Below are 27,134 nucleotides of genomic sequence, written 5' to 3' on the forward strand. Positions count from 1 at the left end.
CTCATACATTTTAACCAACTGTACACTTTAACCGCTGGATGTTTCGGTGGAAATTATTAGCAGGCTTATAGATGAAATAGTAAAGAAACGGAAGAAAAATTTAAAACCAGCATTTTTAACTGGATCGTGGAACTATACATAATACCCTTTCATTTGCAGATAATCATAGCAAAAAGTGAATATAAACTCCACAGATTAAATTACTTAAAATAAATGCTAAAAATTTGAAATGCAAATATCAACAGTGAAAACTCGTGGCTTTGTAGGACTATCAGAAGTAGAATCATCAAAATAAACTTTCAGAATAAATTAACTGCTTCAGATAACAACTTAGATGCGCTGTATTATATACAAAAGAAGTTGACATTGACATCAAAATTTCAAACTTCCTAAAGATAACAGGGATGATCAATATTTTAAAACGTAACCAAGTTCAAAAGCATACAAGAATAACAGCTCAAAGTTTTGGCAAGACCTTCTCAACTGTATGGAAGCGAATTATGGGCCATTTCATGCAACACTATCATAATATCTTGCACACTCACCTGAGATATAGGATACTCTCTAGGATAAAAAAAAAGCATCGATATATGTAAAGAAATAAAAACAGACTCAGTATTGGTTATTAAAAATATATGATTAACGAAAGAAGTGGATTAAACATAACGACAAAATGGACAGTTTAAGACTACAAAAAGATACTTCACTATCACCCGAGTTTTGAAGGACATAGAAACCAAGGACAAAAGGAAACATAGAATGAAACCGGAACAGGCCACTCGGCGTAAATCTCTGAAATGATTATTATTATTAGCAGGTTTCCAGATATAATTTAGGCGCATTTAATTACTACAGGTTATGTTCAATCTAAATAAGTATGTACAGCAGTACAATAACAAAACATTAATTAAATTGGTCAATTATAGCAAATTTCAGTTATATCGTTGTTCATTTAGTGTTTATATTTATGAAAAATGAACAGGTTCCGTTACACATATTAATGTAAAAATCGTCATCGTCTATTTAACTTGCCTTTAACACCAGAAAAGGCTTGTCCTCAATAATCACATATATCTTTTTATGATATTCTGATTCCAAGAGTTCATAATGAAGCCGTATTCCATACATTTCAAACAGGCATGACTATAAATATTTCTGGTCAGTGTACGATGGGCAGCTTTATAGAGAACGCAATATCACTTATGCGATTTAATGAAAGTGCCTCCATCCGAATACATCATGTTAGAGCTTAATGGAGTGAAATAGCACTGAGAAAGGATTAAAAATATTATTTAAATTAAATAATATTTTTATTCCTTTCTTAGTACTGTTTCACTCTAATACGAGTTCCTCCCAGCACTGAAGCCTTAACACACAGGCATCAGGAACACAGTGACACCATGGGATCATCGTAAGGAGGTCATGAGATAATCACATCTCAAACACAAGAAAAAGTGTTAATGGCGATCCTGCCGTCATTCCACAAATTCGCAAACGTAAAAACATATGTCAGGTGATTGCTTGGTGTTATTACTAAACTTTAGCATTCGTTCTCTTAAGATCTACTTATCTCATAAAATGTTTAGTGCCTTTGGAGGAGAAGGGGAGTAGGTCTGGAAAATTCTGACACAGTAGAAAGAAGTCATGTCAATGGATTGTTATAAAGCATTTTCTTATGATTCCTGGAAATTTTAAGAAATGAAAATAAAAACACCCTTTAAATAGTGTATTTTTGTATGGTTCAATTTTTTTAAAGCAACATTTACATATTCAATTTACTAAGTAAAAGAATCTGCTTCCAAAGAGCCTTTCGCGAGCAACTAACCCAATGATTATGACTGACTGCCGATGTCAAGGAGAAAAGTAAATGCTTAAGAGTTTCATTAATCGATTGCTAAAATTAATATTAATAATCAAGCGCTTCAGCAGCGTGTATGCAGCGCACCTCTAGTTAAGTTACCTTTTGGAAAATCTAAGATTTCGGCTCATAGATTTTAGAGATTATAAAAACTTAGCCATTCGATGTGTGCGACACAAAAATATCTCATATTTAGGCGATATTTAAGTGTTATAACGTACTGAATCCTGAGGCAGTACGTTATATCCATCTCAGTCGACAATAAGTATTTTTAATTTCAGTCTCCAACAACAGAGATTGCAAAAATCTACATTGCATCATTACCCTCTAGAAGCATATGGTTACATACGAAATATTTCCATTCATAGAAGATATGCCACACTATATTAAAATAGAGGATATTATCGATCCCTTCATATTTTATTGCCAAATATAGAAAGACACTTAACTTTCGAAATCTATCCGAGACTAGGCAGAAACCTTAAGAGGGGAAAAAATACAGATTTCTGCCAGGTCGTCTGATGAGAACGAAGTTCAAAACAGCTGTCAGGCCTGTGAAAATTAATTTAAGCATCAATAAAAGGCGAACATACGGGCTCTTGGGTAGGGTTCATATCTATCTTTTAACTAGTGCAAACCAATTCAACTCCAATAGTTAAAGTTATGTTCTTATAAGTTTCAAAATTTACCAGCGAGCTTAAGTTTTTTTATATATTTGGCTATAAAATATAGATGGATCTATAGCACACTTTGTAATGTCGAAAAGCCATAACAGCGTGAAATTTAAATGATTTTAATCCTGCTTGGTATTTTCAAAATAACACAAGATATGTATAGAAATTATTTAGACAGAAATTAATTAAAACAAACTATTTTAAATGAAGTTACTTTAAAAATATTAAAATTTTAATTGCTTTATAATCTATAAGCTTTTGAAAGATATACGCACGCCAGTGAGTGATATCAGAAAATCAAAGCTATATCAATTAAGTACACTAATTATGAATGATATGAAAGGTTGAAAATTAAAAAGAAATCGTAAATTAAAATCCAATTTCGTTATCTATAGAATTGTGAAAAGAGATAACCAATCGATCCGAGATGGCCGACCGGCGAAACGCTTAATTATTATTTTTAAAGTTAATCTTTGACGTGAAGAATGAAAGCTTATATATTGGAGGTAGTAGCTTTTTCGTGTGAAATGTGGCTAGATATTTTCGAAGTTTGAGGGACTTAGTTTGCGATTCACACGGCCATTTCTAAAATGCAACAATTCTGTCAAGAAATCATACTTTGTGAGAAAACCGATTAGAAATTTATAAGTCGAACTGGTAGCTGTTCCTAGCTAGTGGAAAACTTTTATAGGACTACCTGTAGTTACTGAGCACCTTTAATTTCTCTAGACTTCGTCCATTCTAGTTTAATCAGTAACTATATGAAAATATTACTACGTATGTGATTTAGCATTTCTATGGAATTTCTGGAGCTCTTAAGTGTTTTATATTGTTTTCAAGCTAACTGCCAATGTTTCTTATGATAACATTAAAAGACAGCCCATTCGTTGTGCAAACAGTATCAGCATACAGTTACTGGAGATTCACCACTGGAAACAAATACAAGACGTATGTCTCTCAGTGCCTGCACTGCTGCCCATGATTTGAGTTAATCCAGAATTTACAATTCGGTTGAACTGTTTTAATTCCAAATATAAGCTAAGAACCGACATAAAGTTGTTACAATTTTTAATATGAATTCTACCAACAAAGATATATATATATATATATATATAAAGACCAGATAAGGGTTCCTCACGTCTTGGACGGGAGTCGAATCCTAGTCTTTCCGACCAAATAGCTTCGTCTATACCGACTGAGCTATGAAGGCTTTCATATATATTCTGTAACGCAATTTCTCTCTCTCTCCTCCATACAATGATGGTTGGATCTACCTGGTAGGTAACTTACAGGTATTTTAATTTTAAATACAGTCGGCATGTCATCCCTAAAAGTGGGCGTGCTGTATTTTACTATGTGTTCATGGAGCTGGTTTGTCTGCTTGTTAGATGAAAAGCTCGAGTTTCCAGGACAGAACCCCAGCCGCTCACCGAATAAGATCAGCTAACTGACTTTCAGTTTAAACTCCCTTATAAATATTCGTATCCGAGATGGAATATCTCTCAGAAGCGTATAGAGATGCTTCTGAGAGATTTTTGAATCGTTCCTTGGATTTACATATACATGATCTACACTTTATACCGACCATCGACATCAGTAAAAAAAAACTGGGGAAAGTGAGGTGAGGTGAGAAGTTTAGTTTAAAATGATCGACATTTAAATGAAATCGAGAAAGCAAAAGAGGATTAAGTTTATATAGGCTCAGCCTATATAAACTTAATATAGGCTGAGCTGTGAAATTTCGAATAAAATTTCACAGCCTAGTGAAATTTTATTCGAAGGTTCGAACATGGGATTCAGCAAAATTCATTCACTGACAGCCTCTGATTTTATTTCGTCTTACGATGGTAACTTAAAATATTAACAAAGGATACAAGATAAGATGCGAATATCCGGATGTTGATCCATAAACAAAGCAACAGCCGTTAAGTAGAAGAGCTTGTCGTCCCCTACGTTCCCCCCACTCCACAAAAGGCAATTCAATTGCGTACCAAAAGATATTACTTAGAGGCTTTTTTTCTTTTTTATAAAAAAAATATTGTGAAGGTGTGCACCACGAATATGCTTAGGACAAAACGATCAACAAGGGATTTTACATACAGCTTCGACATCATTACGGTAAGCACTTCGGAGGAAACGTCCAAGCAAATGGATACATGTAGGACGATAACGCGCTTCTTCGTCCCCACTATCAAATATGTCTACCATTTTCTGGCCAAAAACAGAATATCAGAATAGCTTTCTTAATCACATATTTGGCTCCATTCGACTGTTTTTTCCCAAGTTAAAAAAACTTGAAAAGGTCTCAATTATGTCTTCGAAATCATTAAATGAAATCGATGAAGATAGTTTAAAATCCAAAATTGAATTTCAATGAATATTTTCAATAGTGGCAGAAATGATTGGTAAAGTATATTGCTGAAAAAGGAGACTAATAACTCTAAAATACTGCGAGTTTCTTACGCTTTATGCAACCACATCAATGGAAATACTTTTACGACTCCGTATACTGCCTTTATTACACTTTTTTTTAAAAAAAAGAAAACAGATTTCAATACAACGTAAGCTACTGGAACAATCAGGAAAAGAAAGACAGTGAGCTGATTACTTATTACTTAAATTTTCGTAAAGGAAAAAATAAAGCAATTTTTAATTTGCATGTAATCATTGAATAGAAATTTGTCGCTAAGGGGTGAAAAGGACAATCGTACTTCACGACATGGGTTAATTCAGGTGAAGGAATGATGCTTAGTGTAAATAATACTTTTACATCACAGTTTACCTCTGAATGAAAAAGGTTAGTCATCCACCGATTTCACTGAATGCAGCATGTTCTTCCTACTGGAAGCATTCCAAGTAGCAAACGCTTTACTGTATTGTAAAAACGATGATAGGTATGCAACTAATTTCGCTATGAACTGATCAGCAAAGTCAAAAAATACATAATACACACGGAAAATATTGAACTCCATAAATTTCTTCCAAGCAGACAACAACAGAACAGGTTGTTTATTTGCTAATTTGATTTAATTAGCAATTTAATTAAATATCTAAGTTGAATTAATTAGCTATTTAAGCAAAATTCCAGCTTCTAGGCAGCTAATACATTTAATATTATTACCAAAACTATTCTTGAATGAATAACTGCAGACAGGGCCGGCGCTACCATTTAGGCAAACTAGGAAAACGCCTAGGGCGCAATCCACGAAGGGGCGCAAAACTTCAAGCTATGCTTTATTCATACTTTACTAAAATATCAAAATTAAACAGTGATATATGATTTAGGTATCGATTCTTTTTCCTTATCCCTCACACAATTTTACTATTTAACTCTTGGTTCTATTTTGTTCCTTACCTAAAGGATTTGAACTTACCGCTATTTAAAATTCAGTTAAGATAAATATTTTAAAACGTTAGCATTTTAAAATATTAAATTTCGGTATTTTATAACTTTTTTTTTGTAAATGAATTATAACAGAGAATTTTCAAATTAAAAAAGAAAATAAAAAAGCCCTATTAATTTAACCTGAAAGACTATTTTATTTTGTTTAATGTCAATTAGGAACATTTTAGTTTATGAAATAAGGGACACACTTGTAAACTTTGCCTAGGGCGCAAAATAACCTGGCACCGACAGTGATTGCAGACAAGCTCGCTTAAATTCAGATGTTAAATTTTTCACCTACGTCTAAGGTCCGCGCGTTTAGCACAGTGGCTGTGCGATTCGCAACCATGTGCCTGGGGAAGAAGTGTCCTAGGTTCGATTCCCGTCGACGACGCGAGGAGCTTAAAGGATCATCCTCAGCCATAGCGAAGTTAGCCGGTCTTGGGTGTGGACAGCAGGGTTTTTCCTACAGTTTATCTGGGGTTTTTCATCCCGCAAACCAGTCCCGTGAACACACGGATACAAGACAATCCCTCCAGCCATAGGTCTGAATTGTCAGCTATGCTGGTCCCGGATAAAAATAGGGGGATTGAGGAGGTGCCGTACCTCCCCGTAAAAGGGGCTCACGGCCGTTGAATCACCATACGAAATGAATGAATGAATGAACCTACGTCCATAAATAGTGAAATTACCCAAACAAATAACTGACTGACTGACTCTTTAAATAATATTACGATTGCGACGAAGCAATTGTTCAACATCCTCACGGAATCTGATTTTGTGGGAGACAAAAAAAAAAAAAAACTCTGCTTCTTCCATTATGATCGACTAGCTGGCCTTCACACGAAAAGAACACATCCCAAAACAAGCATACATCATTAAACTTAATATATATATATATATATATATATATATATATATATATATATATATATATATATATATATATATCCACTGAAGCTTACTGCATCATATTATTAATCTCCCCCCCCCCCTCCCACATACATACAAAGAATTCATGTAGTCTGTTTCCCATGTTAAGAAACTTTTTATCAGCAAGAAAAACTTCGTTTCAACCGGATAGTAATATTTGCAGGTACACATTCCTATTTGAAAATAAAAAAGTGAGAAAAAAAATCGCTAAACAACTGGATTGTCATTCTTTTGTTTATAGTCTGAAAAGAACTGTTATACGAATTTAAATACAGAGGAGAGAGAAATGCTATTCATATGTAAAAGAATAGGAAGTATTGTACATGTTGTGCTGTTGTAGTTGAGATCAATATAAAACACTACGTCAGGAAATGAACGTTCACTCAATTGCAAAATTTGTAACGCCCCATGAAACAAACATAACAAACGAACAATAAATAAACATTTCATAAAAATACAGTAATCTGCTTAACATAAAAAGATTCTGGGATATGTTGATGTCATCTAACTAATACTTGGAAGTCTGTCAAGCAAAAAACAGTTCAAAACATATGTTACAGCCATTTGCAAATATAATTTTTTATTTCAAGGAGCATCTGCAGTTCATGTGTACATACAAATTATGTGATGTCTTATTTTAATAAGATATGTTATAAACAGTTTATATATCTCCTGGGATTTGCTGTATTGAGTATTAATTATTAAAGATAATTGCGTAATACAAATTTTCTCTTATTACTTTGAATGCAATTCAATATGATTCGTTTCCAAGCTGTGCCACAAGGTTAACTGAAATCCTTCTTCAGCTGTTTAAGTTACTTGTCGTTCTTCCACACTGCATCTCCTGAATCTGCAAGTACGAAATCTTCGTAATTTTAATTTTCTTTGTGAAAGGCACTCCTAATAATTAGCTATCATTTCCATACACGCCGAGGAACATATCTCTTCTGCACGTCTCTCTTAAGAGGGGGGTCTTCGTAAATCAGTGTTTACAGCCATTCATGAGATTATCTACCTCGCAGCAATTATTATTGCGCAGTTGAACGGTACGTTTCCTGGTAAATGGCACTTCACTTACCAGTAGCATATCGGTCTCCTAGCTCATGTTGAAGGCCGAACTATTACCATTTGTATTAAGCACGGGATAACTCGCATTCAATGTCAAGAAGAGAATTTTCTCCATGTCATTCCATAAATATTCTGATTTACGGCACGTTCTATTTCTCATTCCAATAAATCAGACTCTTAATATATCTCTACGGCAATACGTTCTCTTGTTATTACATGTCCGCACTTAATTTGTTTTGAACCATTTTAATTTCCAAGAATTCTTTGAAATAATCCTCATCTATGGTAAAATATCACGTTTACTAAATTCATCGTTATATAATATAAAACCATCTTATCTCGATATATCATATAACAAACTTCTTTCGTTCGTTTGTTGGATTAAGAAAGAAGTGACGGAATACTACCTTGGCAACATAACATGCATCTGTCAAGGGATTTGTCAGACGCTGTGCTAAGCAATCGCCTGTTTCAAATATCTAATTCAAGTCCAACCTTACGCCAACAAATATGCGAACGTACGACGCGAAAGAGGAGATCTTTCAAAATAAGACAATTTTTAGGAGTGCGACAGTTCTAGTTTAATACTGTCAGAACTCGTGTTAACAATTGGAAGAAAACAGTTTTCGTTCAATAGAAAATAAATAAAAATTTTCCTTCTTCAGTATGCATTAAACTGAAGGATGCAGAACCAATAACGCATTGGGCTGTGTGTAAGCAAGTATGGGTTATGCATTATTTGTGCTAGTCTGCACTGCAGAAGCGTCCAATAATTATTATAATTAATGAAATAGATTAATTATGCTAAATATACTAAGCTCAAGTCTCTACAGCCACTACTGTCATTCAGCATCACTAACTCACAGCTTTGGGGTCTCTTAAGGGTCAAGGTCAGATAATGGCCTTGACACAGCAGACCTCCACATCGCGTTTAAGGAATGTGGAGAACCGACTGGAGTTTCTAACCTAATGTTTGACTCTCGCTTTCACGTGGCGCGCCTAGTTAGTAGGTATATACTGAAAGAGATAGGATGGACTAGCAATATGAGACTTGGCCGACCAAACTGTACTCTCTATTGGCCTAAACCAGAACCACATGATTATAACTCACTTTTACTCCGCTGCATACATACTATTTATTTAGATAAATAATATTGTTTAATTTATTGTAATATGCCTCTACTATCGAAATTGTAACATATGGGCGAAATTATGAAATTCTGTAAGCTGGAAAGGAGAGTACTAACCTGAATTCGTATTCTCCATACTTTCTACGAAATATTAATTTAAAGAAACTTTTATAGCAGTACATGCCTGTACTTTATAGACTGCATTAATCACTTTTGCAAAGAGCTTCTCCCTGCACTGTTGCGGAAACAAGCCATGTGTCCTGTCACACACACACACGTGCAGGAGTCCCTTTTAATGCAGCTTTTTGGTTCCGACGGATTCCAACTACACGTGTCCTTCAGTTGAAAAGCTTTCAACATTTATCACCTGTACAGAAATGAGGTTATGGGGCAGGGGGGGGGGACGAGAGTTTGCAGAAAGAAAATACCATTTCCCACACAACTGATTGATATGGTATCGCCTCGTGTCCTTCATTGCCTTTCTATTACCCTAAACAACTTCAAAATATAAACCGATTCGCTACCGTGAATTTTTCTAGAGATGTGTCGGAGCTATAACGTGATTTTTGTATTACGTGAATTAATTATGTTGCACGAAAAAAAAAAACAAAACTGCCACCTTTCCTACGTGTTCATTGTAAATAGCCGACCTTATAAAGTATACCCCCCCCCCCAAATGCAGCTAGTTTTCTAATAACCATCAGTTAAAACAGAACGCCGGATTGCTAAAAATTGAATTGTATAATACCGTGTCCCTTCTGTTTATTTTCTGTGAAATTCATCTCGTTCCAGATGGTTTCTGAAAGTTTCCTCTAACAATATGCGTTAGAGGAAAAAAAAACTGCAAGAGGAAAATATTGTATGAAAAAAAACCCTAGTAGTCGAAATAATTTTCGTTTCGATGATGCAGAATGCATATCGTATGAATATTTTTCCCGAACAGAGTCGAGTTCTCCAACGAAATGAAACTAGGTTACAGGCTTACTCTCCCTCTTGACTAATTGTGTTCAAACTGATTAGAGTTTTCTTTTCTTTCTTTCTTGTCTACCACAGACTTCATAACAAGATAGACACCACATTTTTGAATGCCACCATCATAACTTATTTCTCGGAAGACATACGGGCAAAGTAACTACGCATTGAATGAACACTAATTACGCTTCCTAAAACTAATTCACTCAGTTAAGAAACAGAGAGGGAGAAGGGAAACCAAATTAATGATAAACTATTTATGAAAGGCATGCCGATTAGCGTACTGGAAACTCAATATTGATGCTGTGTACAATAATTTGAAATGGAAAGTTGAAGTAGAAAACGTGATAATGAAATATTTCATTCTTAATTAAGTATCTGAAAATTAATCTTATGTGGTTGTCAATCTTTACTTCATCTGTTAAAATGAAAGTATTAAGCGTTTAATTTATGAAATAAATTAATCTACTAGCCACGTTTATTCCCCAAAAGGGATTAAGGGGAGTTCCTTCAGCCTTAACTTTTGGAAATCCATGGGTCAACTAAAGCTGAACTAATGCTACCGATAAATTTGACGCCTTCGGTACGAAAGTACAGTAGACCGTTTCATCTCGTGTTCCCAAGCCCTAGTGCTCATATTACTGTGGGAAATATTGGGAGTTCTGCGGTTAATTGTGAGTTGCGAGATTAATCCTTACCAAAGATGAAGGCAATTCGGGAACCGGCAGATAGAAACGAACTTATAACGCTTTCTTCTGGAGGTCTAGCATTATGGGAGCAGAAACTTTACAGGCCTGCAAACTATTTGAATGACCACGAACAGTTATTTAGAGATTAAAATATATGTATAGTTTAATTGCAGTGGTATTAAAAGTTCACTTAATGTTCTAAAATTATATTGAAAGCTGATTTTCTGATTAGTCAAAAGTCTCTCTCTCTCTCTCTCTCTCTCTCACACACACACAGTAAAATTAATAAAAATTGGTACAGTATTTCAAAAACAGTTTCAAAATATTAAACAATGCACCTAAGGAGCATTGATATATAATGAAAAAAAGTAAACCTCTGAGTTAGCGATTCTCAAGCTCTTCTCTATGGCGGAATCCCTAAAATATTTTATACACCGAGAAACCCCTCATTTTATGTAAACATATATTATTATTATCATTATGTACAGGTGTCTCCATGGAATCAGAAGACTCATCGTGGCGGTGTGTAATGGCTAGTGTATCATTGATAAACTAGCTATTATTCACACAATGTCTATCATACCTGTCAAACTTATTCACAAACGAAGTACTCACAACCACCTCTGACAGTGCATTCCACCAATTCGCCACTCTCCAAGCAAAAAAGTCTAGTCTTAACACATTTGTCAGTCACATTCTCGCACAATTTCCAGAAGGTGACCGTCGTTCTCTCCCGCTCTGCACTGTACCGAAAGTCAGTGTCAATCCTATAAAACCTCTTTAATAACTTATATGCTTCCATCATATCTCAAAAACTAGTATATCAGCTAGTTTTTGGAGCTCACAGACCTGCTAATCTTTGTTATTACTAGCCTCTCAATCCTCTCTACCACTTCATCACCAAGGAATTCAGATCTATGCACAGTAGTCCAGATGTAGCCGTATTAATGCCTTATAAAGCGGAACAAAAACTTCTCTATCCCTGCTTCTCAGTGTATTTTTCAATAACCATGTCATTCGATGCGATGTTTTAGTCACCTTTGCAATATGCCCTCTAAACTTCAACTCTCTGCCCACAATCACACCCAAGTTCCTTGCCTCGTCAACTTCCTGCAGTTCAATCCCATCCATATAGTACACATCATATGATCTCATCCTGCTGCCTTACACTTAGCCACGTTAAACTGGCAGCCACTTACCTTTTCCCATACCACCAGCATATTTAGGTCAGCCTGCAAAATCCCAACATCTTCAACTATGGCTCTTCCCAGTATTGCGTCATCAGCAAACAAGTGGATATTTCCCCTTCATATTATTTCCAATATCAATGTACAAATTAAACAATAGTGGTACTCTACTAGTCATCTGCATTTCCCTAGATTGAACTCCTCCATTGATATCTGCACATCAGTCATCCTCTCATCAAAATTACCAGATTTGTATCCTTCCCCATTTGCTCCCATTTATGTAATGCAGTTCTGTGTGGAATCCTGTCAAATGTCTTTACAAAATCTAGCAATATCACTGAGTAGCTATTTCCCTTATTCAACTCCGCTGTTACTTTATTACTGAAAGTAAGTAAATTACTAAGGCAAGACATCCCTTAGAAAACCATGTTGTCCCTTATAAATTATATTGCTGTACACTCAATCTTGAATTCTGATTTTTTTTTATCAACTTCTCGACATATTGATTGGCCTATAATTTGCTAACTTCTGTATAGAAGTCTGCTTTATTCCGTGGAATTGTTCCCCTCTTTCCACTGTATTGGAACCTTACCAGAACGCTTAAATAGATTGGTCAGAAGAGGTGCTAATTCTACGGGTGTGTCAGTGACTGATGAAAGAATAGAGATTCCATCTCTATTCTTTCATCAGTCACTGACACATCCGGAGAAGAGGTGCTACGAGAATTAGCACCTCTTCTGACCAATCTATTTAAGCGTTCTGGTAAGGTTCCAATACAGTGGAAAGAGGGGAACAATTCCACTGAATAAAGCAGACTTCTATACAGAAGTTAGCAAATTATAGGCCAATCAATATGTCGAGAAGTTGATAAAAAAAAAACAGAATTCAAGATTGAGTGTACAGAAATATTTAAATCCAAAGTAAAGGAGTAATTCATAACGAAAACCAATTTAAAGATTATATATTGAGCCTGTCTCTCCTTACACAATTGTCGAATATTTGGTATATAACTGTTTCAATTTTATTGAAAATAGTTGATAAACACATTTTCAGTCAATCGAGGATTTTTCGCTTTACTCTTAATATCTATATCGACAAGAAATCTTGTTCGCAGAGATAAGAAGTGAAAAACTCGAGTAATCTAGTCACTGCCATGGCTGAAATCAAAGGATATTCTCTTCTTATTGAGAGCCAAAATATATCAAGTGGTACTTCATTGGATTTAATCTTCAAAGTTGGATCTCACATTAGTTCACTTGCTTTTCTTTCAGATTGAATAAATTTTGCTTGATGCAATATAAAATATTTTATTTCAATTATTGTTCCTCTTTAATTCTTGTAGTATCCCTAAAGAAAGTTCGCAGAACCCAGTTTGGAATCGCTGTTCACCGTACTAAAACTGTGATAACGATATTAATGTAGGAGACTCGCACAGCAAAATAAGGGATAAATTCCGTACAGCGAAACAATTTAGTAATTATTCCGCCTATTATATCTGATTACAGCTGAATATGTTTCTGAATGGTCAAGTCCTGTTGAAGTGAGGTGTAATAAAACTAAGCATGCGTAGTTTAAAAAAGACAAACGAAACTTGAGATTTTTTGTTACCAACTTTATGCAGCTTTCTGTAAGCTGTGTTACAATTTAAAATGAAGGTCTTGAAAAAAACTATTCATGTTGTGAAGTCTCGCATTCTTGTTATTTTTTATTGAAAAAGCAATTCAAACGCAAATCGAAAATTTGTTGATATTAATTGGCATCCGATAACGAGAAGCCGAATATATGTAGACCACGCTACATGATCTGGATTTCTTGATGTCGATCTGTTTACTTTGAAAGAGCGAAAGCCGGTCTATTATTTTAATTCTGATACGTTTACGATAGTGTTTTGAGAACAAACAAGTTTCAAGTACGTTAATCTTAGCGGCGAACTCTTCCTATATTAGTAACATCCTTAGAAAGTCCTCAACTATTTCCTTTTCCTCGGCTTTGAAATGTCTTGCGTCAACAATATTTGACAGGTCAGCGACTAGCGATACATAACTATTATGTACGTACATAGTGTAGTGCAATTCTGCTGATGCTTAACGAAACACAACCAGTCGTTTCAAATCTGTCCGTTTTGCTGAGCTTCGCAGCCTGATTTAGCGCTTCTGCAAAGTCGGATGGGCCTCTTACTCTAGTATCTATAACTGAGACATTATAAATGTGCCCTTCTTTAGTAAGACATTTTAAATTTCAGAATTAAAAAGAGGTTATTTTAGAGATGTTGTGACACGAGAAATGCGTGAGCATGAAGTGCGCAGCTTGCTCAAGTTCATTCTTATTACTGTTCGGATATCTCTTGCGCTAATATCATTAACAACAGTCGAATGTGAGGATCCTACTAAAAATTACAGACGGCGAAGAAACGCTTCCTCGTATTTAATGAATCTTTTATAAATAATATATCAGGGTATTGAGGTAAATAGTACAAACTAATTAAAAGGAGGACAACCATTAAATAGGATGAATATTATTATTTTTTTTTACAAAAATGTTTTTAAAAACTATTCATATTGGAGAGCCATTATCAACAGCGGAATAAGTATACACAGTTAGGTGTATTAGAATTTTCTAACCGCCAAACATATGAAATAATCATTAAGGAAAGTTTCTTTCTGGTTACTTATGTTCGAAAATAAAGATTTTAGATAATCATTAAAGAAATCGTCAAGTCATCATTAGGGTCTATTGGTCTAGAAAGTCTTCCGTGTTGTCGCTAAAGACGTCAGTTTCAAGAACCAATTATTATTATGTATTCGAACTTCAGGTAATATAAAAAGTACTTATTTTTATTAGCTAAGTCTTTCTCTCTGCTTGGATTATTCACTTAATCCTAATTTCAACGAGGAGTAAATGAGGAGAGAGATACATATTTGATATTTGCCTTTATAAATTATTTCTAATGCACAATATTCAATTGCTTTTTGATGTTTAGACATATCTTTTAAGTATTTCATGAATAACTAGAGTATTTAAAGAGAATAACCTCCTTTAACAATTTGTTTACTCTCATTTTCATGTCTTGTGAAAATGTAAAAATATTTCCTTATCAAGTATATGTCGTCATCATCATCAAATTCCTGATATTTACCCTCACGGGGTGTTACAGGATATGATAGTACTACATGAAAAATTTCCATCATCATTAACTTATTATCTATAATTTTCCTAAAAATCAATCTATTACCTGTCAAGACTCCAACATTGTCAGACTTATATTTCTATTTTCCAAGGCACTTTTTACTGTATCAATCCACCTATACCTTGGTCTTCCTCTAGGTCCTTTTTCCTGCCAACCTGGCAGAGAAAACTTGTTTTGCTAATCTTTCCCCTCCCATTCTGTTTAAGTGACCACACCACCTGAGATTAGATGCTAACGCATTCCTGGATGCTGATAATGTCAAGTTCTTTCCTAATATCCTTATCATATTAATAATATGATACAGATGCCATCTGCTCACGCCCCTAATCAAGTACATATATGTATATATTCATATGAGAATTTCACGCACGAAAGGTTGAGTATAATCTTGGAACTCTTACAGATTTTGATCATCTCTGTCTGATTAGCATGGATAACGTCTCCGCTCTGTGACAGGCTGTGAATTCGAATCCCAGTGAGACAAGGGATTCAAATAATTACTAAGAGAAAGAGGGATAGATAGACGGGGTAAAATTTACATAAATAGCGTACTATACCACTAAGCCTATTTTGCTCAGCTGAGTTTCGCGTCCCCGTGAATATGAGTAATCTAAAATAATAAAATAAAATGAGTAACCTAAAGATCGAAAACCATGTACGGACGAAACGGAAGCAGGGAGATCTCTATGCAGACGATGTTTCTGGATATCACTTTCGCTATTCTCAAAAGATTTTAAAGTTTATAAGACTAAACTAGCAGTGTAAGGTAGCTGATTGGTTCACATTAAGAACAGAATACCATCATTTCTATTCATTCATTACAGAAGGTTGGCAAAGCGTGTTTACATAAACGTGAAGCCATTTTAAGAAATAACGATGAAGTTTCATCGCGAGTCTTAAAATGACCTCAAAATATCAAACAAGCTCATATCTTCATTATGTAGATCAACCGTTCAAATTCACAGAAAAATAAATGCAGCTGAAACATAAAACTGGCCTCAACTTCACACAGTTTACAGCTGACGCTTAACATGACATGCTTGTTATGCTATTACGTTCCTACTTACCCCTATTCTTCAATGCTACCAAACGTTATTTTTTATTTCCTAGTTCTGATACTGATTAGCAGAACTAGAAAAAAACCATGTAATTTAAAACAAAATCATAAATGCAATGCATAATACTTCGCATTTAAAATGTGGGAAACGACAGTTTTTGAAAGTTTCGCTTTGATTTCATTTTAAGGTCTTTTTGAGCTCGAAAGGATAATATTTAAGGGGAAAAATGACTGCAGGAAGAAATCGCGTTATTACTCTATTATGATCAAGTTTACGTTGATATCAAAATTAGCACTTCTTTATAAATCAGATTTTTTTTTTTTTTTTTTTGTGTGTGTGTGTGTGTGTGTGTGTGTGTGTGTGTGTGTGTGTGTGGTATCCATTGCTTACTCGGATCTTTATTCATATTCAGGAGAAACTTTCTGCCGTTGAAGGTAACTGTTCCCATCTTCCTTCTAATTTTCTTTTATTTTCTCATCTAAAGTTCTCGTTTGAAAATTTTAAAGTTGAGTATTTTTTTTTTTTACGAAAATGTAACTTTCAGCACTTTTTCAGACTTCTCTGAGATAGATTAAGGGATCCAAATAGATATAGGAAGAAATTGCGCTACACAACCCCAGGCAGTATTGTGATATGAAACCTTTAATTTTCCTCAGGCAAAGAAACAGGTTCTTCAACGAAATATGTAATGAAACAGACAGCCATGACAGCAAGGACAAGTGCCACTGGAAATGGTATAGTAGTTACATCTCGTGAGCTGTTTTATTATATCTGGATAGAACTTCCTCTGCGTAAAAAAGCGACGTATAAAATTTCATATTGTATCCTGTACAATCTCCTTCATTCCCCCCCCCCCCCCAACAGACACTTTATTTCCACACGGATACACCATCTCTTCCAAGGGATCGGATACATTGAATTTTGTCTTCAATTTTTTATAAAAAACATTAGATTGATATGGATGAGCTAAAAAGTTTTATAGACAGATGTGACAAACTTTCACTTAAATCGTGAAGTGAACAAATAAGTACAGTATTAAATATGCATTACAAGAAATTGAGACAAAATCTAGAAAGAACCTTTACTGATACTAATACTACTCATTTGAGAAAACTCAAGCTCTGTAGACACTAATATTAATAGATGATAAGCCAAGGATTCTCTCTCTATTGCAGTTCCCCCACCACCTACACTCTCTCTTTCTATCTATCTTCTGCTGTCCGCCATGTATTATTGCTAATAATTTCCAGCGGACTGGAAATCGTAAAGGCAGTGTTGTATTTATTTATTAATTCTTTACGTTATTCTGTGTCCAAATATTTTATTATGAAAGTATTTATCTTCAGATGATGTTTTAATTTATTGCGCAACGTGTAGACAAGATATGAGATGGACATGCGTACTTCCAACCAAAGAGCCGATGATACCATTTCAAAAGATAGAAAGGACTGACCGGTTACAATCAATATTTAGGATTGGTTTGATTTACCTAAGGCTATCGGACGGCGATAGTTTTACGGGGAATAGCTGCGATAAGGTTCAGAGGGAATAGATAATACTATTAATTCTGAAGTTTTCCAGTATCGGTAAAATATTTCGATACCTCTGAGTGAAGTTTAATATATCTGCTGACATTGCCTTTATAAATGCGGCTAAATCTGAATCTAAATCTGAATGCGGCTAAATCTGAACTAAGCGTTAAGTTGCTATCCTTAGTTCTAGAGAATCACAGAATGTTAAGGGAGGAAGTAATCCGCGCATACAAAGTGAAATTCCAAATTGCGTATGTTGTTTCGGGACTGATACTAACTGTACAAGCTGAAGTTATATTTTTGTTATGCTACAAGTTTATGCTAGCGTACTTAGTACTGAGTTTCTGTACCTTGTCTAACAAGTTGAATAATAGATAAGTGTAAGCATGTATAATACAGATTTCGTCCTTTTTATATTGTGAAACCTAATGTTTCACTTAATGGAACAGATGAGCTTCAATCAGAGCCAAGCTTTTAGTGCTATCGAAACGAAATAGAAACTACACTATAAGCTATAAGTGCAATGTAATGAAAATGAAGAACTAGGACAAATCCTTGACAAGGTTAAGGATATCATTAAGAACAGAGGGCTTCAGCTCAATCTAGCAAGATAAAGATTTTGGTTCTCAGAGGAAATACAGACATGGAATCTCCTGAGATACAAGTGTACCTTAATGGAGAAAGAATTGAGGAAGGTCAACAAGTTCGAGTAACTGGGATTCATTATTAATGTGAAGAATGGTTGTTCAGAAGATTAGGAATGGTTAAAACAACAGCCAGATTTCTCTAAAATCTGGAAGGATGGATCTATCTCCACGGGAACAAAAGTTGAGGATTTTGAATGCAGCTGTTTTTCCAACAGCGACTTATGGATGCGAGACTTAGAACCTAAAGAAGTCTGATAGGAAAAGGATAGCTGATTTTCAGATATGGTGTTAGAGAAGTATAGGATATCCTCAAGAATACTCGAGAATATCATATACTGGAAGGCGGTCAAAGGGATGGGTGCTAGAAAGGATCTGTAGAACTTTAAGGCTACTTAAGGATATTGAAAGAAGAAAGTTAAAATACTTTGGACACATTGAAAGGATGAGTACTCAAAATAGTAATACAAGGTAAATTTCCTAGGAAAAACAAGAAGGGGTAGATCGTCAATGAGATGAATGGATGGTAAGCCTCCAGAAAAACATACAACAGGACCACCTGGTGAGGACTAGTTGGCACATCACCGAGCAACTGCGTGAACATACGGTATCTGATGATGTCCAATGACAGAATATATTACGGGACAGCGTGACAAATTAGTCATTATTAATACTTTTTTTTCTTTAATCGCACGCACAATCTTTCCCATAATATGTTAGACTCAATGACCCTGCAATTAATGCACTGATGGGAACAGGAGCGCGGCAGTAGGGTCCGGTGCCTGTGTGCAAAACTTTAGTTGGCGCCCCTATCCCCCGCCTCCTCCAATAAATAAATCACCTTAAAAAACGTTTTTTTTTAAAAAAAAGTATTTCTTCCTCTTTTGTCGCCTTTACTATCCTGGCGCCTGTGTGAAGGAAAATCCTGCCACCTCCACACTAGACCGGATACCTCACTTTCAGATAAAAATCTTTTGTCTGACTGAGGCCCGCGACTACAGATTTTTCCAACTGAAGGACAAATGCTGTTGTTCCTTCAGAATGCACCACAAAGAAGAAAACAAACAAGGAATAGCATTCACAAATTATGCAAATATCTTGGACACAACAATAAATTTTTTTTTGAGATCCTGTCTGCAAGAACAACGCACATGCTGAGTTATCGACCTAAAAAAGCAGTACGAAAATAGTGTATTTACATGCCAGTGCACTGATGCTGATCAGCAACTTAGTTTGAAATAGCCAGCGCTTGCAAGCAGACATTTTAGATTCGCATATGAAAATGTCTCCTACACGGCTAGTCCGACGATTTTTCGATCCCGTACAGGTTTGTTAATCACAGCTGTTCGCATATACACGAATCCAGTAGTATGTGCTATTTTAAAATCCTGATTACATCATTTAAGTAATTACTACATTGTGCGATTTTAGAATATTAATACGTGAATAAAATTTTCCAACCATAAAAAACATACAAAAGGAATATGAAAGAAAATTTACTTTAACTTGTTCAGAATCATTTTGTTTTTCTAAATGAAGTGTTAGCACTGAAAATTCATTCATCTGGAAAGCTAAGACTAAGAATACTCTCTGAATGCTCCTCGTCTTTGTGAGAGCAAAGACAGCCGCCATTAAAAAGGTTTAGTAGTAAATGGACTGTTAATCAGTTACAGGTTTCCCTATGTTATTCGCTATCCACAACCCTCTTCCCAAATTAAAAAAATAAAAGAAAACAATAAACAATGAAAAATGGAGGCCACTTGACGTCAAATGCGCAATAATTCTGTTTCGTATATGAATGTCTGACAGAATAGCAACATCCTGGTGATTTAAAATGTGACGAAAGCTCGAGTTCTCCGGAAATTACTACACTGACCTACTTTTCATGAAGTTCGCCAAACATTTTGCGCTTGTCTATTCAACAGTTTCTCTGCAAAGAATCAAGATTTGAGATTACGTGTTCTTTGTGATTTTACCTTCCGATTCGATTGCTGGAGGAACTAGGTGTGTATCGACATGTCACATGACTATATGACCCGTACGAGTAATTTTCCCGTAACAAAGGGAAAGCTAGCGTGGGTTAGAACACGCACGCGGACTTCCATGTATATGGAACTGAACCGTTCCTCGCCGTTACCTAGAACAACATTCCTCGGGTGTTCAAGTTAGTGCGAGCGTGCACGTGAAAACATCGTGATTTAATCGAATGCGATGCCGATCTTGACGGCAGTGCATGCTTGAAGTGTTTCACTGCAACATCACCTCGCGCAGCGGGGAACGGCGCTTAAAGATCCATCATTTGCTTGCAGGCAGTCACTGCTGGCCGGTGGGCTCCCGAAGAATGGCAACATGCTGAACCCAGGTAGGAGGCTACACGAGCTTCTGCTCTTGTGCGTAGTTTTTACAAGAAAGTTATCGTCAGAAACCTCAATCAGGTGAGTCCATTTTGAGAAGGAAGCACTTTTAATTAAGTTCTTATTTTGTTTATCCTATTAGTAACGAATGTATAAAGGCTTACAAAGAGAAGGGGATTTTACGCGCTGCTCCGATAGCCAAATGTTTCTTCCGTGTATATACTTGCGAGAGCATCAACCATAAAACAGTCAATTCAGAACATTATTCTAGTCAATAGTTTCGCTTCATCGCACTAATAGTCCAATAAATGTTTATAAGTCAATTCTACGTAGTATTAAATTAGATGGTAGACGTTATTTATTTTTAATTTTATTTATTTTATTTTATTTTATTATTTTTTTTTTGTCACCGGGTGCGAGACCACCATCCTGCTGCTGGAGGTCAGAAGTAATTTGGTCTTTCGAGCGGGGGGGGGGGGGAGAGGGAACCCGAACTATCAAACCCTCAGCTCATGCATTTTACTAGATCCATGATAGTAGTTTCAGACAGTTTGATAACTGTAAGTGAATGTTCATCAGTGTGTCGACCATGTAAGTGTTATAATTTATCCGAAACATTTCCCAAGAAACTCCATATTTAAAACATGGCGCCGTATCATGTATACGCAAGTATGCCTTTGCTACAGAACAAAGTTATATCTACCCTCAAAGTCGGTGTACAATTCAGCAAGTGGTTGTACCTATCATCGCAAGGTTTCTTATTATAAAGACATCCCCTGAAAGAACCATCTCCAATGCATAAATAAGGCCCATAAGTCACTAAGGGATTTGAACATTTAATAACTTTATTATTTTTATTTTTTTGTTATAATGAAATACGGAACCTGGAGATTTTTTTTTTTTATTAGTTATGAGTTATTCGCATTTTAAGCTTCTTCGTGATTTATTGGCCACTCTGTACTTGCAACTTCATACTTTAAGACTGCATATCCGCTAAGGGTGGTAACTTAAATGTGTCCAATTGTCACAAAGCATCTGATTGTATCTTAGATAATGTGAACTGGAAACAGTCGGTGGGGTATCGGTTCATATTAACGAATAAACGTAAGTACAAAGCACATAAGTAATCGTTGGAGTGTTTATTCATTAATATGAATAGACAACCCACCAATTATTATTCTGTTGACTATTAAAATAAATTAATTATTCGGAAACAAGTGTAGAATATCAGAGGTATCTAATATCGAGATATTATATTTTGTGAGTGGGAAGAAAGTATTCAGGAGCGAAAAATCCTGTCATATTCATGCGAGACCGGTTATCTTACCTACTGATGAAAACCCCTTATGCCACTTTCTCTCTGCGGTGGGAATTAAACGCAGATATTTCCAACCACAGTATTAAAGAGATTAAATAAAATGGAAGTCAAGGAGGGAATGTACAGCTGAAAATACCTTCTTGTCAAACTCGAACACAGGTCCTTGATTTATGTATAAAATTCTCCATATGTACGTTAAAAAGAGAAAAGTCCCATTTTGCATCCACTGCAATTTCAGCATAAATGATATGCAGAACCGAACTGTTTAAAAATATTACAGGTGACCATACAATTAGCAGTAGCGTTGGTCTCAGCATCCAACGAACTCGGTCAATTATCCGAAGTACTTTGACAGACGTCACGATTTAATAATGAATCAGTTGAGGGTATATTTAACTAAAAATTCGGTGACCGATGAGAACAAAAATTTTGGAGCAAAAAGAATATTAAGATAGAGATTCTCCTTTTATGAAATGCAATGTCGTCTCAGACCGGCTCTGCCTAGCAGGATGTTCTTAAATATAAGAAACTAAAGTGACAATAGTTAATAGACGGTAAAGCGAATATCTAAGACCACTTAAATGCATATTATTTCGCTGCATTTCTAGTTGACATAAGTAGCAATAAGAATATAAAATTTACACATAGCTTAACTCATTTCTTATCGTATGTTCATGAATATTTGGTCAGCACAGAATTATAATATGCAATTATTTAACACTATTCTTTTATGCTTTTTTTTATATTTCTGCGGAAAAATTTAAGAGGCATGCTTTACACTGAAAGAGCCAATTCTCTTTAAATGGAAGAATTGTGCTGGAAAACTACGTAACAACTAACGTCAAAATTAAAAATCCTCTTCTCTTATCTTAGAGTTTTTCAGAATAAACCCGTCAATTTATGAACATCGCGAATTACTTTTATTTTCAAGGCTGATAAATAAAAAAAAAAAATGAGAAGGTCTCAGAAACTGCAAACATAAGATTTTTTTAAGATGCCATTGTGCAATTAGTGACCGTTAAATTCATGAGATGTCTGTTATCACTCAGTTCCTGGTTGAAAAAGAGAAATCTTACCATGTTAGTCTGAGAATCCCCCCCCCCCCCCAGTCTGGCACATGTCCTCATCAGCTAGCAAGAAAGAGAAACTTCTAAATAGTTGCCATTTTATCACCTACGTACTGTTTTTAGAGCTATGCAGTAGCGGCTCCCCCAAGTGAAGTGGGAAACGTTACTCGGATGGGCGGGGGGGAGCCTTTACAAGAGACAGCCTTGACATTATGGAGGTAATATGAAAAACGGAAAACTTCGTCATGTGTGACGAAGTTTTCTCTCATGTGTTACCTGGTTTGAAGGTAACCCATAACGCCATCTTTTAGTCGGAATTAGTAAATGACATCACGTTTATCGGGCGTGAGTCATCGCGTACGCGTATGAAGATGTATAACAGCGACTATTTTTCATTGTGAATTTAAATCGTTTATTTTGCATGAGTGAAATATCCACGATAAGGTTTAACGGATACATTTTTATTACTGTATGTAATTTACTTTACTATCATAAATGAGAATTATCCCGTGCGTGCTTCTTGGCACATTTGAGGTATGCGAGAACAGCGAGGCTGAAATGAGAACGAAATCTGAAGTGTGATGGATGCAATTCTAATTTTATAAATGAGGAGATAAGCAAAAATGCCGATTTAAAACGACCATTTATGCTAGCAAACATTGCCAATAATACATAACTCTCAAACACAAGTATAAACCCTTTAAAGGCAGTTACATCGTGAAGTTCAGAATAGCGTTCCGGATATAAAACGCTGAAGCAAATGAATCAAATGAAGACAAAATATTTTTAATGTATAAGTCTCCCGCATAGTATATAGCACCGTGTGTGAGCAGATGAGAGAAGGAACAATTTGTTTTAAATTCTTTTTGAAGCAAAAAAATTGTATTCCTTGGGTAGCAACACTACTTGAAAGAACAACGCTAGATGGAATGACAAGGAGAAGCAAGATTCAGTGGATTGAGGTTCGACTGTGAATGGGTGCTGTTGCACTATTATAGGCTTAGAAAAATGGAAGAATGAGGATGCAGTTCTGCAGAACAGCGCTCAGGAAAGTGCATGAATAAAAATAAAATATCAACATTGTGAGAAAGCAGTTGGGTGAGCCTGTGAGAGAGAGAGATCATCGATGGCGGAATTGTCCTCTTCTGGATACCACATGAATATTTTTACGGAGGTGTTTTGGTGCACCCTCCAAGATATAAGAGAAGTATTCTAAGGTTTGTGGATTTGAGAGTTACAAAGTTAGCAGCTACGCGGATATAAAGTAACGTCTTGAATAGAAAATGATACCACGTTTTTGGAGACCGAGGAGGTTATTAATGTGACGTGTTTCTACCAGGAAAGGCCAGCTCAAGGGAAGAAGCAGATGTCTTATCGCGAATATTACTGAAGGTAATATCGACACAAAGGTGTTTTTTTATTGAAATAATTAAGTGATGACTGTTTTGGAGGAGTTAAAATGACTAGTTTGTTTTATTCGTAAAAATATGGAAAAAGCAAGGAGATCAGTGTTTAAAGTAACGGTTGTGCAACATTTTGAAACTTGGCATGTTCGAATAGTGCAGGGTATTAAATGAGGCGTTTCATCGTAACTTAAACTTGGATCTCTAGAACAGCGTTTCCTAAACTTGGATCGTGGAACCGTAATTTTTTTTTTCATAAAAATTGTCGTAAAAAAATTATGACCGTGAACTGTTACATGTAAATATTTTGATCAAGAAGGTATATGATGCATAACATTATAACAAAACTGTTCAAGAAATAAGTCATTTAATAAAAATTAGCATTTCCCTCATTCACTGAAGTTTCTGAAGAAAAACCTACATCTAAAACAAGGAATAAAAGTTTGTACGTTATAGGGAACCACTACAAGTTTCGCGGGACCATAGTGGCCCACATTTAAGAAACACTTAAGTCTATAAACATTAATCCTATAAAGACTTAAGAAACGTAGAGTATTCCGGACTTATCTAATCGTTTGTTCACATATCAATAAATATGGCAAATTTATTAAATATAATTCGTTTGGAAATTTCACTTACGAGAATGCATGAAAAATACTCTTATGAAGTGGTATATATTATGCAGTCAAGAGATTATCCAGCAGATTTATTGTCAAATAGCTGTTTATGTGACTGTTATAAATGAAGTGAACATATTTCTATAAATCTTTTTACAATTCTACTCAAAAACTTCTTCGTTCATTCATTAGTTATTGTTGCCATTTTTAACCAATTTCCCTTAGTTATAATTCCAACAAAAAAAAGTTCGTAAGCTTCCAAAACTAACATTAACAGGATTATTTTTTCTAGCGAATTTCTGATCCTCTTGAGTTTGGGTTCACCTTTTAAAAGTACGTATACCAAACAATCCACACTTTTTTCACTTAAGTGTTTCTTAGCAGAACTAAAGACTGAAAAATACTGCCAATTTTTTGAAATAAGTTACGCTGCTCTGAAATTCCTTTTAAGTGCCCCCTGTGAAAGCAGAGAGAGAGAGAAATACTCTTCACAAACAGCTTTGTTATTATATGAGAATTCACGTGGTGTAGTTGCCAATCGAAATGAATTCTCAAGTGACACACAATGACTGTCTAAATTTATATCTTTCTGTTTGTCTCATGTCTGTTTATCTGGGCAATCTGGCAAGATGTAATAACAGTTCTCTCATGTTTTTTTAATAGCAATTCCATCAACGAAAGATTGAAAGCTATAGTTACAATAGCAGCGCAACTGGAAGAAGGATTTGATAAGAATTTCACTTTTTTTTACCTTTTTATTTTCTTCTCAGTTCATTTCTACTAAATAAGATTATATGCATTTGATGAAAACCACTTGACTTTTTCTCAAGCCACCTCTCATATGAGGCCTTACGAACATTCATGCGATAATGGGATTCGAACCAGTGGTTCAGAGGGGAAACTTCTCCATGAAACCTCAACAAGCAGCATTATTGCAGCGACATGACAAAATTATTGAATTTCAATCGTAAGATGGTTATTTCTCCACACAATTTTCTGTTCATTAAGTTTAATTGTTTAATAATAAAAATTATGTAATTACAAAAATGTAAGTTATTTCTTTTAAAATACCAATTGTCACATGATGTTTAATAAACATCATGCGACTAAAAGCACGCTTATTAGTAATAACTATATTTGATCAATATAAATTAACAAGCAGAAAGAGCAATATGAAAGAAACTTCCACGAGACAATTACTCATTTTATAACTGCCTAATATTTCCTAAATTCGGATAGCCGGAGGTAATGACTATTTAACGTCCGATGATGTAATTTCGAGGAAAATTCCTACTGAAAAGTTGACAAGTTTAACCGTCATTCTTTCTGTGGCTGGAAGTTACACAAGCGTGCAACTTCCACCCACACTTCAGAGCAGTCAAGTAACAAAAACATAAGATTATCCTATCGGTGAGAACGCGCGAATTAAATGCAGGCGCTGATCGGTACGCAATATTACAAGAAATATCATTTGAAAAAAAAAAAAAAAAAAAAAAAGGAAACAGCAAGATAAAAAAAAATTAATAACATAACTTATTTTACAGATGAAAATGTGTTTCAGTTTTGTTATTTAAAAGGATATACTTCACACTGCTAATAATATTCACGTTCTGCTAAGCCATGTTATGGAAATCAGGACGAAACACTTTAGAAATGTCATCACGTTCTCAACAGCTTGCTTGCATAAGTTAACTTAATGGATTAAGCAAGTACCGAAACTATTCCGCAGACAATTAAAATTCCATCCAATGAGCACAGAGAATATCAGGTACCAGTATTTATTCATCGAACATCAGATTGATTACATTAATGGAACGTTAATGATTGTTACATGCCAAAAGTTGTAGGATAGTATCGAAATAAATTAGCAGATGAGGAATTTATTGCAAGTATTCTCACGCTGTAAAGAATGGAAAAGATCTAGAAAACTCATAAATCCTTGAAGTGATTCAAATTTATCTTTCCAGTCAAGAGACGTACGACAATATCCTGCCCAGAAGGGTATCGTCATATCAAAGTCAAGTTAAATACTAAAATTCAGGCTCCGTAGCTCAGTCG

General features: G+C 35.2%; 2 protein-coding genes across 3 annotated transcripts in view; one reads left to right on the top strand and one right to left on the bottom strand.

The window, feature by feature from the left end:
- The window catches only part of LOC150101167 (synaptic vesicle glycoprotein 2C-like), a 408,918-nt gene that overhangs the window by 238,776 nt on the left and 143,008 nt on the right, over positions 1-27,134 (bottom strand). The gene's annotated exons all lie outside the window — the stretch shown is intronic.
- LOC150101168 (glycine receptor subunit alpha-2-like) overlaps positions 20,643-27,134 on the top strand; it is a 135,947-nt gene continuing 129,455 nt past the window's right edge. The window contains exon 1 of the mRNA XM_090401187.1: positions 20,643-20,752. Within this exon, the coding sequence (XP_090257313.1) occupies positions 20,667-20,752 (86 nt within the window). The 5' untranslated portion in view covers positions 20,643-20,666. The remainder of the gene's footprint in view (positions 20,753-27,134) is intronic.

This window comes from Typopeltis vanoorti, chromosome 12 (genome assembly GCF_054136105.1).
Source record: "Typopeltis vanoorti isolate ZY-2024b chromosome 12, IOZ_Tvanoo_1.0, whole genome shotgun sequence".
NCBI classification, from domain to species: domain Eukaryota; kingdom Metazoa; phylum Arthropoda; class Arachnida; order Uropygi; family Thelyphonidae; genus Typopeltis; species Typopeltis vanoorti.